General features: G+C 40.2%; 1 protein-coding gene across 6 annotated transcripts in view; it reads left to right on the top strand.

The window, feature by feature from the left end:
• Positions 1-1,953: 1,953 nt before the first annotated feature.
• Positions 1,954-16,044, top strand: part of Ccdc125 (coiled-coil domain containing 125) — a 69,216-nt gene continuing 55,125 nt past the window's right edge. For 2 of the 6 annotated variants that reach the window (XM_071612536.1, XM_071612537.1), the window contains exons 1-3: positions 1,954-2,275; positions 12,637-12,960; positions 14,630-14,688. In XM_071612536.1, the coding sequence (XP_071468637.1) occupies positions 12,651-12,960; positions 14,630-14,688 (369 nt within the window). In that variant the 5' untranslated portion in view covers positions 1,954-2,275; positions 12,637-12,650. Of the gene's footprint in view, positions 2,276-7,412; positions 7,425-12,636; positions 12,961-14,629; positions 14,689-16,044 lie in introns of those variants that run through there. The other 4 variants (XM_027951644.2, XM_071612533.1, XM_071612534.1 and 1 more) reach the window with 4 other exon arrangements.

Below are 16,044 nucleotides of genomic sequence, written 5' to 3' on the forward strand. Positions count from 1 at the left end.
TCAGCACCACCACCCTTTAAAATAGTGTAGAGTTAACTTTTGTAGTATAGTCACAAGGTTATACAACCATCACAACTAATGCCAGAAGGGCTGGGGATGTGGTTCAAGCGGTAACGCGCTTGCCTGGCATGCATGTGGCCCGGGTTCGATCCTCAGCACCACATACAAACAAAGATGTCTGCCGAAAACTAAAAAATAAATATTAAAAAAAAAAAAAACAACTAATGCCAGAACATTTTCATCATCTCCTCAAAAGGAAAGTGACCCATTAGCAGTCACTCCACATTCTTCCTTTCTCCCAGGCCCTTGCAATTACTAATCTTTCTGTCCCTGTGTCTTTTCATATTCTAGACATATAAATGGAATCAGAGAACATGTGGCCTTTTGTGTGTAGTTTATTTAGCATATTTTCAAGTTTCATCCACATTGCAGCATGTACTAACACCTCATTCTTTTTCTCTTTTAATTGGGGCAGGTACTAGAGATAAAACCTAGTGGCACTCTACCACTGAGCTACATCCCTAGCCCATTTTATCTTATTTTGCGACAAGATCTCACTAAATCGCCCAGGCTGGCCTTGAACTTGTGATCCTTCTACCTCAAGTAGCTGGGATTACAGACCTGTAGCACCACGTTCAGCTTTGTGTTTCTTTTTATGGTTAATAACATTCCATCATATGGATGTATCACATTTTGTCTATTCATTCCATTAATATATTTTTAATTCTCTTGGGTGTGGGGAATTGGTGGGTCAGAGCAATTATGTTTAGCATATTCACAAGGTTATGCATCCATCAGCACTAATTCCAGAAAAATTTCATCACATCCTTGCCTTTTTTTATTTTTAAAATATATTTTTCGAATTTTTTAAAATTTTCTTTTTAGTTGTTGACAGATGTTTATTTATTTATATGCGGTGCTGAGAATCCAACCCAGTGCCTCACACATACCAGGCAAGTGCGCTGCCGCTGAGCCACAGCTCCACCTCCACCCTTTTTTTTTTTAAGGATTCCTAATCTCTATGTAAAATTCCACTAAATAAGTACCACAAATAATCTAATTTGTTCCATACTGTGGATAAACATAGAAAGATGATAAGTGACATTTATAATTACTATCCAGTCCTCTGAACCCTTTTTTTTTTTTCAGTACTGGGGATGAACCCACGTGATAGTTAACTAGGACACACCACCTAGGATTCCATCCTTGCCTACTGTTTTCACCCAATACATATGCTTCTTACATTTGAGCAAGTTTAGTGAGTAAATACCCCGGAGATAAACTGCAAATTTAAGACATACTATGCAAATTTTGACATTTCGTCAGTTCATTTTTTTAAAAAAAATCTTTTTAGTTGTAGTTGAACACAATACCTTTGCTTTATTTACTTAGTTTTATGTGGTGCTGAGGATCAAACCCAGCACCTTGCATGTGATAGGTGAGTGCACTACCGCTGAGCCACAACCCCAGCCCCACGTGAGTTCACTTTTAATAAACTGCCTGTTATTTATGTGCAAGATTATACTAATCACTGTAGTGAGAGAACGTCTCCCAGGAAAAGTTCATTTCTAAGTCTGGTTTACAATGTACATAATATGTTCACTTTAGGGGAGCGAATAATTAAGGGCAATGTAGGTTGTACCTGGATAAAGGTAAAGAGGGTTATTACGGCAGGAAAAAGTTTATTAGTAGTCCTTAATTCTAAATCAGTGTAATTTTTAGATCCAGACACATTTTTGTACCACTGCAAAGTCTGTCCATTTGCCACAGCGTGTTGGGTGTTAGGAATTACACGAAAAGCAACTGAAATAAGTCGTTCCCGGTAGCAGCTCTCTAGGCTCACGGGGCCATTCCATCTGATCCTTCCCACTGCCACACCTTTGCTACAGTAGTTCCTTTGACCTACCGGGCCCTCCGCCTGCTTTTCAAACTCCGCCTCTACTCAGCTCAGATGCCATCTTTTCCCCCGCCGGACTCCTGGTGACTTAACGCTTGAGCCGTCTAATTTCACTTTTGACGCACGCCTCGACCTGTTCTAAATCTCCAGCTACTATTTGTATGTCCGTTACCCATAGTGGGCTTTGGAGTTGGAGTTGGATTTGGAAAGATCAGCATCGGTTACGCAAAGACCGCAGGCTGCGCGTCTGATCCACTGCTCCTGGCGAACCAGGGAAACCTCGGCTTTCGGCTTTTCCGGTGTGTGGCTGCGCCCACACCGTCACGTGACAAGGGGACGTGCGGCGGCGGCGTCCGCAACCCGGCCGGGCGGCGCGCGGTGAGCGCACCTGGGGGGGTGGGGGAGCGATCCTCGCGATCGCGGGGGGAGGTTGCCTCGTGGGCGGCGGGCGGGTGATGACCGGAGTAGGGAGGGTTCGGGAGAGGGGCGCAAATTTGTAGAAACTTCGCAGGTAGCGCACAAACTGGCAAACTGACTCCTTTTCCCCAGGTGCCGGTCAATGGCCTAATCTGGCATTGAAAGAATAATAGATTTCAAAGATCCTGTTTCCGCTTTTTTCCTCTTTTTTGTTTTTAATCTGTTACATTTGAACCTTAAGACTACTGCGTACTAGATCCTATGTAGTATTCTGAAACAGAACAAGTTACTAGTAGAAAAACTGAGGAAATCCTAATAAAGCTTGTGGTTTAGTTAATAGTATGTACCAGATGTTCGTTTCTCAGTTTTGGTAAGTGTACCCTACCCTAACGCTAGCATTGGAGGATTTGGGGTAAAAGATATAGAGGAGTTCTCAATAGTATCGTTGCAATTTACTATAAATCTAAAAGTATTGTTTAAAGAAATCAATAAATGAAATGCTGCAGTGTAGAGAAGCAGTCCCATTTTTTCACTAAAGAGGGTTCAAGTTAGTTCTTTGTCAAGCTTGACAGGAAGTAGGTGTCTGTTTGACCAATTTGTTTGCTAATGCAGTGTTGTCAGGCTAGTGGGTGTAGATCCTTCTGGTACAAGCTTTCTGGACAGGAGTCTGTCTTCTCTTTCACTTCCGTCCAGTAAATATCTTTGCTATGGCTTGTATATGAGGTGTCCCCAAAAGCTCCTATATTAATACAGGAATATGAAATGATTGAGTTTTGAGAGGTGTAACCTATAAGCAGTCCATCCTAGTTTGAGTGGACTAACTGGGTGGTAACTTTAGGCAGGTGGAGCATGGCTGAAGGAGGTGGGTCACTGGATCATCTTTAGTGAAAAAATGGGACTGCTTCTCTACACTGCAGCATTTCATTTATTGATTTCTTTAATGGAAGAGTATATCCTCCCTGCATCCCCTCCACACCCCTACTTCTTGATCTGGCCATGCTGAGGAGCTTTCCTCCACTGGATCCTTCCCGGTGATGTACTGACTCACCTCTGACTCAGAGCAGTGAAGTCAGCCATCTATGGACTGAGAAACCCTGAACCGCAAATAAACTTTTCCTCCTCTAAGTTGTTCTTGTTGGGTATTTTGGTCACAGAAACAGTGAAAGCTCACTAAATCTGTTTTGTTTTTATTTATTTTTATGTGATGCTGAGGATCAAACCCAGTGCCTCATATGTGCTAGGCAAGCCTCTGACACTGAGCCACAAGGCCAACCCCTAAATTTGTTTTGTACAAACAAAGGAGATACTTCCTGCACCAAAGGATGTTCAGTTGCATGTGCAGTAAAACCCAAGGACAGCTAGGAAGTAAGGATTATTAAAAAGGGGCAGTATAGAGCTGGGGGGGTCTCAGAGAGAGTAAAAATCACATCTGGCCTATAGAGCCAAGAAGGCTACGGTCAGGAGTATTGTCCTGAACTGAGGAGAGCCTGAGAGGAAAACCCATGTCTGGGGTAGAAAATGGCACCATCAGAGGCTTGGAGGTGATCCAGCTGAGGGGGAACCTGGGAGCAGGTGCATTCCTTACATGGAAGTATAGAGTACCCTTGAGGAATACTGACAGGTGAAATTGTGAAAATGAGTCTAGTAGAAAACAGGTGGCACTAACTTTAATTATATATGCCATAGGAGCCATGGAATGTTTTAGGGCAAGAGAAGAATGTCATTAGATCTGTGCTAGAGAATTATTGACTTGGAAGCTGTGTAGGATGGCTAAGGGTAGATCAATTAGGAACTATTCCAGGAGAAGTACTGAAAGGTTCAGCCAGGGCAGTGAAGTTAATGTATAAAATTATGGTAGGTTTTGGGAAAGTTGTTTTTGTTGTTGTTGTTTTGTTTTGTTTTCATTTTTGGATCTAGAGAACATGGCAACTAAAAGGTATGTGAGGACCATGATAACACGGAGGAGCATGATTGATGCCTTTGGAGAAATAGAGTACTCAGGAGGAGACCTGGGATGGGGGTAGGAAGGATAATGGTTCTTTTTGAACAAGCTATGTTTGAGTTGCTGGCAGGATATCCAACTGAAAATGTTTATTTAAGAGTGTTAAAAGTGCAAGCCAAACATATTGAAGGGAGTGGAAGAGGAAAAGGAGTCTGAGCTGGCAGATAGGAGGCAATCAGGGACAAAAGAGAAGTATCTAATTTCTTTTAGAGTTGAGGAGCCCTGGTGTTCCAGGAACCTGGGCATGATGAGTTAAAATATCACAGCTTTTGCAGAGGTGGAAGAGGCTGAGGAATGAGACTTAATCTTGGATTTAACAATTAAGAAGCCACTGGTCATTTTTCCAAAAAAGTGGAAAGACTGCTAAGAGCCTTTAATCCAATCTGCATCCTTTTGCTAGTGGCCAGAGGACTGGGTAAGGAGCCAGATATAATTTATAGTCTTGGTTCCACCACTGCTTACCTTTTTATTTGGGGGCAAGCCCTATATGCCTGAATAGGAAAATTACATCCCTCAGTAAAACCAAAAGGACCCTTCTATTCTTAGCAACACATAATAGTCCAGATTATTAGTGTTCCATGGAGCATCCTATGGAAAATGCTGATAAAGAAACAGAGCTCTAAAGAAACAAACAAAAAAATCCTATTTCATCCACTCATTTAATAAATAGAGAAACTAATATTCAAATTCTTTTTTTTTTTTTTTCCTTTCTGAGATGGGTCTGGCTTTGTAGCCCAGGTTGGTGTTGAGCTCCTGAACCTGAGCACTCTTCCCACCTCAGCCTCCTGAGTAGCTGGACTGCAGAATCATGCCACCATGCCAACTGTACCTGATTGCAGTGGTGCCAAAAGGAGACTAAATTTAACACATTAAACCGACTAGAAGCTTGATAATTCTTTATTATTATTATTATTATTATTTATCTTTTTAGTTTTTAGGTGGATACAATATCTTTATTTTATTTTTATGTGGTGTTGAGGATTGAACCCAGTGCCTCGCGTGTGCCAGGCTAGCGCGCTAGCACTTGAGCCACATCTCCAGCCTGAAGCTTGATAATTCTAAATATTTTCTTTTTCTTAGAAGTAATCTGTCCCAAAAGTGAAGTTCGATTGTTTTACTGTATTACGTATTAATACTATAAGCTTATAAAATGTAAGATAGTACACAGCCAACAGTCCTCAAAGTTACATTTTTTAAAAACATTAGGTGGGACTGGGCTGTGGCTCAGTAGAGTGCTTGCCTCGCAAGTGTGAGGCACTGGGTTCAATCCTCAGCACCACATAAAAATAAATAGAGATATTGTGTCCATCTATCTGCAACTAAAAAAAAAAAATTTTTTTTTTAAAAGGAAAAAAAAGGGATCTGGGCACAGTGGCACACACCTGTAATCCTGACCTTTGGGAGGCTGAGGCAGGAAGATCACAAGTTGGAGGCCAGCCTTATCAACTTAATGAGACTCTGTCTCAAAATAAAAAATAAAAAGGGCAGAGTAGAGTGCCCAAGGGTTCAATCCCCGGTACAAAAAATAATAATAATAATAGGGGAGCCAGGTATGGTGGTGCACACCTGTAATTGCAGCTAATTAGGAGAGGCCAACTTAGTGAAACCTTGTCTGAAAGTAAAATTTTAAAAGGGGCTGAGGCCGGGTATGGTGGTACATACCTTCAATCCCAGTCCCAGCAAGTTAAGAGGCTCAGCCTCTTAAGCAGAAGGATATTAAGTTCAAAGCCAGCCTCAGCAACTGAGCGAGGTCCTAAGCAACTAAGCAAGACCCTGTCTCAAAATAAAAAATAAAAGGGGCTGGGGATGTGGATCAGTGGTTAAGCTCCCCTGGGTTCAATTCCTAAATTATCAAAAATAAAAAAGGGCCCATGATATAGCTCACTGGTTGGGTTCATTTCCTGTACCAACCTCTCCTCCCCCAAAGTAGGACATTGGAGCATGGGAAAAATCATTATATTCAGCTCCGAATAGCAGGAAGGTATACCCATGACACCTTAATATATGTGAAACACTAAAAAATATTCTTAGACACCCTGTGGATTGATTACTCTTTTCCTCTTACTGTTTTTTCCCCTTGTATTGACCAATTCTATCTTTGTTGCTGATCGCCTTATCATGACCACACCATTCTTAATATAGATCTGAGGTTGCACATAATAAGCAATAATCTATAAATAGGAGTAAAGACTGCCTTCCAAGTGATTATTCTTTAATTCAGTGAATAATTTCTTATTTACCTTGGCAAATTGAATAGATTATTTTTCCCCCTGTACTTGGATTTTTCCAGAACCTGGGGGTGTTCACCACTGAGCCACATCCCCACCCCCTTTTTTTTATTTTTTATTTTTAGGTGGACACAATATCTTTTTTTTTTAATATTTATTTTTTATTTTTAGGTGGACACAATATCTTTATTTTATTTTTATGTGGTGCTGAGAATCGAACCCAGTGCCTCACGCATGCTAGGCAAGCGCCCTACCACTTGAGCCACATCCCCAACCCCTTTATTTTATTTTTAAGTAGTGCTGAGAATAGAACCCAGTGCCTCATGCATGCTAGGCGAGCGCACTACCACTTGAGCCACATTCCCACCCCTTTTTATTTTTACTTTTTGATTTTTAGATAGGGTCTCACTAAATTGCCTGAGCTGGCCATGGGCCTGGAACTTGCAGTCCTCCTGCCTCAGCCTCTGAATAACTGGGTTTATAGATGTGTGCTTCCATGCCTATCTGACAGATCTGCTTTTTAAGGAAATCACCACAGAAAAGAACCAAGATGATTCTATAAAAATTTGGAAAACGAGTCCAATAGGCAGTGTTGAATATTGCTTTAGCAACATTATCAAGTGTGTTTGTTTCTATCCCCAACAAAGGTTTTATTCTCCCTCCTTATTTATTACTTTTTCTTTTCACTGATGTGAAGCTGGGCCCCAGGTTTGTTTTTTTTTTTTTTTTTTTTAACAAGATTTGAGAAAAGGATGAAATATTTCTAAACCACTACAGCAAAGCAGCTATTTTGAAATCCCTGGTGGTGAAAGCCTGTCTTAACTGCACTCCACACTGGAAGGAGTGTTTGGAGCCTCTTCAGCTGCCCCACTGTGACCAGGTAGGTGACTGTGGTGGTCTGACCAGGAGGGCTCAGTGATGGTGACTTCCCTATAGCCTTGTTGCCAGGATTTACTTTCTTCTAGGAAGCAGTGCAGGCAGTACTCCCTCAGTGACTAGGCACAGCTTTGTGGAGGTGACAGTTTTCTCTTCCTGTCCTTGAGGCAAGTATTTCAGTTTTTTTTTCTTCCTTTTTTTACTCATTTATTAAACAAGTCTTTACGGAGCATGGATTATGTTTCAGATCCAGGGTTAGATACTGAATACAGTGTGAACTAAACAGACAGAAATTGCTCACCTTACAGAATTTACATTCTACATGAAGTCGTTTGGAGCAGGTTTGGGCTATGGAGAAGGAAAATGTTCAGGTGCCCTCACATTTCAGGGCACGTAGCTATTGAGAAGCAGATCATAAGGAGTCACCCTCTGCTTCACTCAACCTTTATATTAGCTTCCCTTTTTTATTGGCCCCAATTTTATTAATATAATTTGAAAATTAAATAAAATATGAAAGAGCATATTAGAAGGTCCTCGGTGCTAAGGAGGAAAATAAAAGAGAGAAGTAGAATAGTGAAGTGGAGCTGCGATTTTAGATGCCAAGAGAGGCCCCACTGAGAAGGTGACTCTGAAGTAAAGACCCAAAGAGAGGAACAACTGTGCAAATATCTAGGCGACTAGCAGTCCAGACAGAGGAAACTTGGAGCTCTGAGGTGCAGGAGTGCCTGGGCCTATTCAAGAACCAAAGGGAGGCCATCCTAACATCCAGGGGATGGGATAAGAGATGAGAGCAGGGTCTTTGGCCATCTCAAGACTTCAGTTTGTATTCACATCGAATTACCAAATAGTGGAATGTATTGAACACAGCTGTTGCACAAGTTGAGAAAGGAAGGGAGAAAAGCAAGAGGGACACCTACCTTCTCATCTATTCACTGTCCCAGATACAAAACCTGTACTAAGTGTGTCTGTACTGAAATAAAAGATGGACTAAATAAGTGGAGCTAAATCAGAAACCACAAGTGGCAGGAACACCTAATGTAGATGCTGGGCCAAGAGGGACAAGGGCAGAAGATAGGAAATGTTCTCTAACACGAGATAGTCTTAGTCATTGGAAGACACTTAGTCATTGGTAATGACTTAGTCATTTTTCAGAGACTTCTGAATTTTTCGTTTTTGTATCAGGGATTGAACCCATGCACTTAACCACTGATCCACATCCCCAGCAACCCCCACCCTCCTTTTTTTTAGTTGTAGGTGGACACAATGCCTTTATTTTTATTTATTTATTATTTTTTTAAAAAATATTTTTATTAGTTATTAATGGACCTTTATTTATTTATTTGTTTATATGTGGTGCTGAAAATCAAACCCAGTGCCTCACACATGCTAGGTAAGCGCTCTACCACTAAGCCATGACCCCAACCCTATTTATTTATTTATGTGTGGTGCTGAGGATCAAACCCAGGGCCTCACCCATGCTAGGCGAGCGCTGTACCACTGAGCCACAACCCCAGCCCCACCCCCCCAGCCCTTTTTTATTTTTTATTTTGAGACAGGATATTGCTAAGTTGCTTAGGGCCTTGCTAAGTTGCTGAGGCTGGTTTTGAACTTGCGATCCTCCTGCCTCAGCCTTCCTAGCTGCTGGGATTATAAGCGTGCACTGTGACACAGGCTGAGACTTCTGAATTTTGTGCTGCTTGAGGCTTGTGTAAATGGCAACATTTCCTTTATAAACCTCTATCTCAAGAGCATTCTGTGTCCTTAGCAAAGGCTAATCTGCTGTTTCCTCATCACTGGGTTACTGGAGTCAGTAAAAGCCTCTCAAGCTTTCCTGCAGTACACCACAATGTTTGAAATGAGGGGTTGGATCTTCTTATCTAAAAAGTCCTGAAATGATAAGTACCTCTTTTGTTCTTTTTTATGATACCAGTGATTGAATTTAAGGGTGCTATACCACAAAGCCACATCCCCAGCTCCCACTTTCCTTATTTATATTTTGAGACAGGGTGTCCTTAAATTTTGAGGCTGCATGTGAACTTGGGGTCTTCCTGCCTCAGCCTCCAGAGCTGCTGGGATTACAGGTGTGCACCACCAGGCCTAGCTGAAATGTTAGATACGTCTGATTGGACTGTAAGGGGCATTTGTATGTTAATTAAATCCTTGGATATTCATGTCTTGTATTACAAAAACAAAAAAAAAATTTCCCATTTAAAGCTCTACTTGAAGCTGGGTACAGTGGTGCCCAACGGTAATCTCAATATCTCAGGAGGCTGAGGCAGGAGGATGGCAAATTTGAGGGCAGCCTCAGCACATTAGCAAGGCCCTAAGAAATTTTGTTAGACCCTGTCTAAAAACAAAAAATAAAAAGGGCTGGGGGATGCTGGGCACAGTGGTGCACATGTATAATCCCAGCGGCTCGGGAGGCTGAGGAAAGAGGATCCAGAGTTCAAATCCAGCTTCAGCAACATGGAGGTGCTAAGTAACTCAGTGACACCCTGTCTCTAAATAAAAGACAAAATAGGACTGGGGATGTGGCTCAGTGGTTGGGTGTCCCTGAGTTCAATCCCTGGCACCCCCCCACCCCATCCTGCACCCCCCCCAAAAAGAAAAAGAAAAGGGCTGGGGATGTACTAAAAGAAAAAGAAAAGAAAGACCCTACTTGATTATATTGAGATTTGTTTTTGTTTTGTTATGTTATGATAAAAGAAAAATTACAACAAATCTAGTTTAAAACAAATCTAGTTTTACATATCTTAATTTGCTTTTGTGATTTTAGAATTGCACAGCAGTCTGGACAAAAATGGTTCTGAATGTTCTGCCCTACCATGCATGTTATGTTTATAGGCAGAAAAAAAAAAAGGAAGTGACATACAGAAAGTAGAAAGTGAAGGTAGAGATTACTCAATTGGTTAAAGTTTAGCATTTGCTTTATTTGAACCTGACTTGAACAGTTGGGTGACTGTGATTGGCTGAGTCTTGGCTACTTGTTAGAAGAACAGGTAATGGTCTATTTACATACCAAGTTATGTTACAATTCACTAAATACAGAAAAACTTTTAGACCAAACTTGTTTTAGTTTTTTACTTGAAGATAAATTCTTTTGCACATGTAGAAAGGTTCTTTTGTCTTCCTTGAAGTAAAAGCAGCCCTGCCCTACAATGCCATTCTTTCTAAAGAGAAGGGATGCCACCTGTTGCTCTGGAGTAGCATAGGAACCTGAAATTCATTCATATAAAAACCTGACATAGAAATTCATAGTAGCTGTATATGTGGCAGCCAGAAACAGAAAACAATCCAAATATTGCTCCTTAGGCAAACAGGTCAAGCATGGTGTTTTCATATAAGTCTCATCACTTGAGTAGTTCCATGTGCCAGGCCCTGTGCTGACTGCTGGGTTTCTTCCAGCTGGTCCTTTTCAGCGAGGCAAGCTTTGATTTGGGGTCTCCCCTTCTAATGAGACAGCATTTTCCTATTATCCGCTCAATGACAAGTCCTTAAATCTAGTCTGGATCCCTGACAAGGAAAAGCCAGTCTTGACAGCATGTGGTTAAGGTGCAAGGGATGTTATTTGGTTGGTACCTCATGAAACCAGAAAGGTGTATGGAGGCTCCTGATGTTCTGGAATATATGTGGCACTTTCAGCTGGAGTTTAAATCCCTCAACTTCTTGTTGATGGCTTAAACATGGATAAGTTCCTTAGGTTTTACTTGGTTTCAGAGGTTCAGTGCATGATCCACTGACTCCATAGCTCTAGTCCCAAGGTGAGGCAGAACATCATGGTGGAAGGGTGTGGAGGAGAAAAGCTGCTCAGTTCATGGCAGCCAAGAAGCAAAGAGAGCTGTCTGCTCTAATTTTAATCATAAATTGGCAAATTATAGTTGTATATATTTAGGTGGTACAATGTGATTTTAGGATTAATAAATATGATGTGGATTAATTAAATCAAGTTAATTGGAATATCCAAAATAAGGTTACTTCAAACCTTATTTTTTGAGATGAGAACATTTGAAATTTAGTGATTTTGAAATGTCCCATACATTGTTATTTTTTAAAAAAAATATTTATTTTTTAATTGTAGTTGGACACAATACCTTTTATTTATTTATTTATTTATTTTTATGTGGTGCTGAGAATTGAACCCAGGGCCTCACATGTGCTAAGCAAGCGCTCTACCAGTAAGCCATGACCCCAGCCCCATACACTGTTATTTGATATATCCACCACACTGTGCAGTATATCTCAAAGAGAATTTACTTGGCATTAACTATCTCACTGAAGCTTTGTCCCATTTGAGCATCAATTCCTCATTTGCCCCACCCTCTAACCTCCAGTAACCACCATTCTTCTACTCCCTGCTTCTTTGTGTTCTATTTTAAATTCCACATATAGGTGAGATTATGTGGTGTTTTCTTTTCTATGCCTTGCTTATTTCCTTATTATAATGCTATCCAATTCTGTTCATGCTATAACAATTTTTTTTTTTTTTTTTTTTTGGTAACGGGTTGAACCCAGGGGCACTTAACCATTGAACTTAACCATCCTCAGCCCTATTTCGTATTTTATTTAAAGATAAGGTCTCACTGAGTTCCTTAATGCCTTGGAATTCGTGATCCTCCTGCCTCAGCCTTCCAAGCCACTGGGATCACAGGTGTGCACCACTGTGCCCAGCTATAAAATGTCTTTTTAAAGGTTGAACAATGTGCTTACTACAGTGGCAAATATATTAAAATTGGAACAATACAGAGATTAAAGTTGAATGGCATTTGTGTGTGTGTGTGTGTGTGTGTGTGTGTGTGACAGAGAGAGAGAGAGAGAGAGAGAACATTTTCTTCATTCATTCTTCCCTTAATGGACACTTAGTTTGATTCCATAAGGTGGCTATTGTGAACAGTGCTGCAGTAAACTGGAAGTGTAGACATCTCTTTGACATAATGATTTCCAAATGTGTTGGTAAATACCTGAAAGTGGGATACTGCTGGATCTCCTGATTGCTTTTATATATATATATATATATATATATATATATATATATATATACACACACTTAGTTGTTGATGGACCTTATTTAATTAATTCATTTATATGCAGTGTTGAGAATCGAACCCAGGGCCTCACACATGCTAGGCAGGCACCCTACCACTGAGCCACACTACCACTGAGCCACAACCCCAGCCCTACTGACTGATTTTTAATTACTGTTTTTCCTTATGATAAAGACAGTATTAGGCTAATGAGCAAGGTGGTGAGATCATCGAGTGAGTCAGAGGTGCAGTTCTGGGGAACAGAAGAGGATGACATGACAGAAGGTGATCTAGGATATGGCCTCGGAAGAAGACCTGGTGGAATTTATGAAGTGGACATTTCACATTTACTTACATCTAGAAAAAGATCAGATGGAAAGAACTTTAGCCCTCCCCCATTTCTAAGAAAGGGGAAAGAGAGAAGTGGAGCCATTTTTCAGTATTTCAAGCAAAAGAACTTGCAAGACACCTGCCTTCAAGAGTCCAGGATTTCCAGTTACAGACAACAAAGCAGCACTGGTAAGAATGCTCAGTTTCTCTCCTTTCCCTGTGAGTGCTGTCACCCTTCCAATGCATGAAAATAGGTAACCATAGTAGATTTTAGAAATTCATTCTTACCTTGAATTGGTACAAAAGTAACTGACGTTTATATTTCCAACTATTATACAAAATATGCAATAGTTATTCTACTTTAATAATATTTTTGTTAGTAATCAATAAATTATTAACTACTTTGCTTTTTCATGATGTACTTTTATTTTGTTTTTCCTTTGTCAACAAATACTTCTTGGGTTCCATTAGGTGCCAGGAACAGGTCTCAGTTCTAGCAATAATATGAGTGAACACAGCTGGCAAGGGCACTAATATGTATTCTACAAAAAGAGAGAAAATAAACCTAAAAATCAACAAATGCATAATATCATAATAGTGAGTGATTAGGGGAAGTGGGGTACTGCTGTTTCAGGCCAGGGATGGGAAGGCTTCTCTGAAGGGGAGCAAATCTGGTGGCTAACTGGTAAAGGCAGGTTCCAGGCAGAAGATAGATGCTTCCAATTATTTTTGGATATCCTGAAGTCTCAAAAATTGTCAAAACAAACTAAATCTTAACTTATCCTAACCAAACTTAACTTATCCTAACATAAAGAAATTATGCTTTAGATTAGAAAAGGAATAAAATTCATAATCAGGTCTATGCCTGTACCAGGGCACTCCCTGCTGTCCGGCTGAATTTTTTATAATCCAGGTTGTAAAATTTTCTCTCCTGAAACTTTCCCCATGAAAGTTGAACAGATTTAAATTAAAACAACATAAAAATACCTTTAGCCCTCCTAATCCACGGGTGGCACATCTTCCCATTCCCTCAACTGCAGATCATAAAAAGTAATACCAATAAAAAGTAACAATACACACAGGGCCCCAATTGCACATGCCTGTAATCCCAGTGACTTGGAGGCCTTGATCGAAAGTTCAAGGCCCGCCCAGCAATTTAGTGAGGCCCTACTCAACTTAGTGAGACCCTGTCTGAAAATGGTTAAGCACCCCTGGGTTCAATCTCTAGTACCAAAAAAAAAAAAAAAAGTAATACAATGATAAAAACAATACAAATAAAAGCCCAGTAAGTATAACAACTATTTAAATATGGCACACACCTGTAACCCCAGCCACTCAGGAAGCTGAGGCAGGAGGATAGCAAGTTCAAGGTCAGACTTGGCCACTTGGCCATTTAGTGAGACCCTGTCTCAAAATTTAAACAAGGGCTGGAGACTCATGTGACTCAGTGATAAAGCACACCTGGGTTCGATCCTGAGTACCAGAAAAAAATTTTTTTTTTTTATTTAAAGGATATAGGAGGATGTGCATGGGTTATATACAAATACTAATTTTATATAAGGGTTTGGGCATCCACAGATTTTGGTATCTTAGGGGGTTCTGAACCAATTCCCCTCAATATTGAGAAACAACTGTAATTTAAGAAATGTGGCTCATAAGGAATGTTGCAGCTTGGGTGGGGCTACTCCTCATCCTCAAGGCCTGTATTGTACCACTGAGGCTACATACTTTTATCATTATTTGGTTAATCCCAGTCTTCTTCCTTTATGAAAAAAAAACTGTACTTAATATTTGTAAATAAATGTCCTATATTTAACTAAAGAAATATTCCAGTTTTGTGTCTTTTTTTTTCTAATAGGTTTTAATTCAGAATTGTCAAATGAAGATTTAAGGCAACGTCTTCATGAAACTTTAGGGGTAGGTACTCTGGTCTAATATAAAAATTCTCATGTAAATAAAGTCTGCTGATAGATATTCTGTTAGTACAAAAATTGTATGGAAGGCCAATATTGGCTTTCCAGATATTTTTCTTTTCTTTTTTTTTTTTTGGTGCTGGGAATTGAACCCAGGGCCTCACCTATACCCAGTAAGCACTCTACCACACAGTTATACCCGCAGGTTTTTTTTTCCTTGAGTGCATACTTTCCATCAGCCTCTTCTGTGTTTATCTCTCTCTCTCTCTTTTTTTTTTTTTAACTTTTTAAAAATTTATTTTTTAGTTTTAGGTGGACACAATATCTTTATTTTATTTTTATGCGGTGCTGAGAATTGAACCACTGCCTCACGCATGTGACGAGTCACATCCCCATCCCCCCATCTCTTTTTTATTATTATTATTTTTTTAGTTTTAGGTGGACACAATATCTTTATTTTTATGTGGTTCTGAGGATCAAACCAAGTGCCTCATGCATGCTAAGTGAGCACTCTACCACTGAGCCACAACCCCAACCCTGTGTGCATCTCTTAAAAAGGCCACTTATATAAACATGTCTACCAGTTCTCCCTTTGAATTTCTCTAATCTCCTCTTTGAGAAAATAATTATCACAGGGATGCAGGTATAGCTCGGTGGTAGAATACTTATCTAGCATGTGCGAGGCCTTAGGTTTAATCCCCAGCATCACATAATTATAATAATATAATAATAATAAAAATAATAATTATTATCACTTCCAACTGCTTTCCTTATATGTGAGGTTTGAAATAATCAGTCTTAATTTAACCTCCTTGAAGTCAGAAGTCAAGAGATTCTCTCAGGTGATCTGAGGAATGCCCCAGCTTGGTCGGCACAGGGGTTTATAACAGGGTGCCTGTCCCCTGGGAAACCAGCCCACTTTAGTGTGTGTGTGTGAGAGACAGAGACAGAGAGAGTGTTAAACTCTTATGAAAGTGGCTGTCTTTAAGTTCTCTAGGTCTGCTGTGACAAAGTACCACAAGCTGATGACTTTAAACAACAGAAATGAAATGTCTCTCAGTTCTGGAGGTTTGAAGCCTGGATTCAAGGTTTTAGCAGACTCTCTTCTTCCCAAAGTTTCTAGAAGAAAATGCTTCTTTGTCTCTTCTTGGCTTCTGGTGGTTGTTGCAGTCCTTGGCCTGTAGCTCCATAAATCCATTCTCTGCCTCTGACTCTCATATTGCTCTCCACTGTGTGTCTGTGTTCAGAGCTTTCCCTCATTCCATAAGGACACCAGTGATCAGATTGGTTCCCATCCTAATCTAGTATAACCTCATCCTAACTTGATTACATTTGTTAAATGAAACTAACTTTGGTCCAA

Source organism: Marmota flaviventris, chromosome 5 (genome assembly GCF_047511675.1).
Source record: "Marmota flaviventris isolate mMarFla1 chromosome 5, mMarFla1.hap1, whole genome shotgun sequence".
Lineage (NCBI taxonomy): Eukaryota > Metazoa > Chordata > Mammalia > Rodentia > Sciuridae > Marmota > Marmota flaviventris.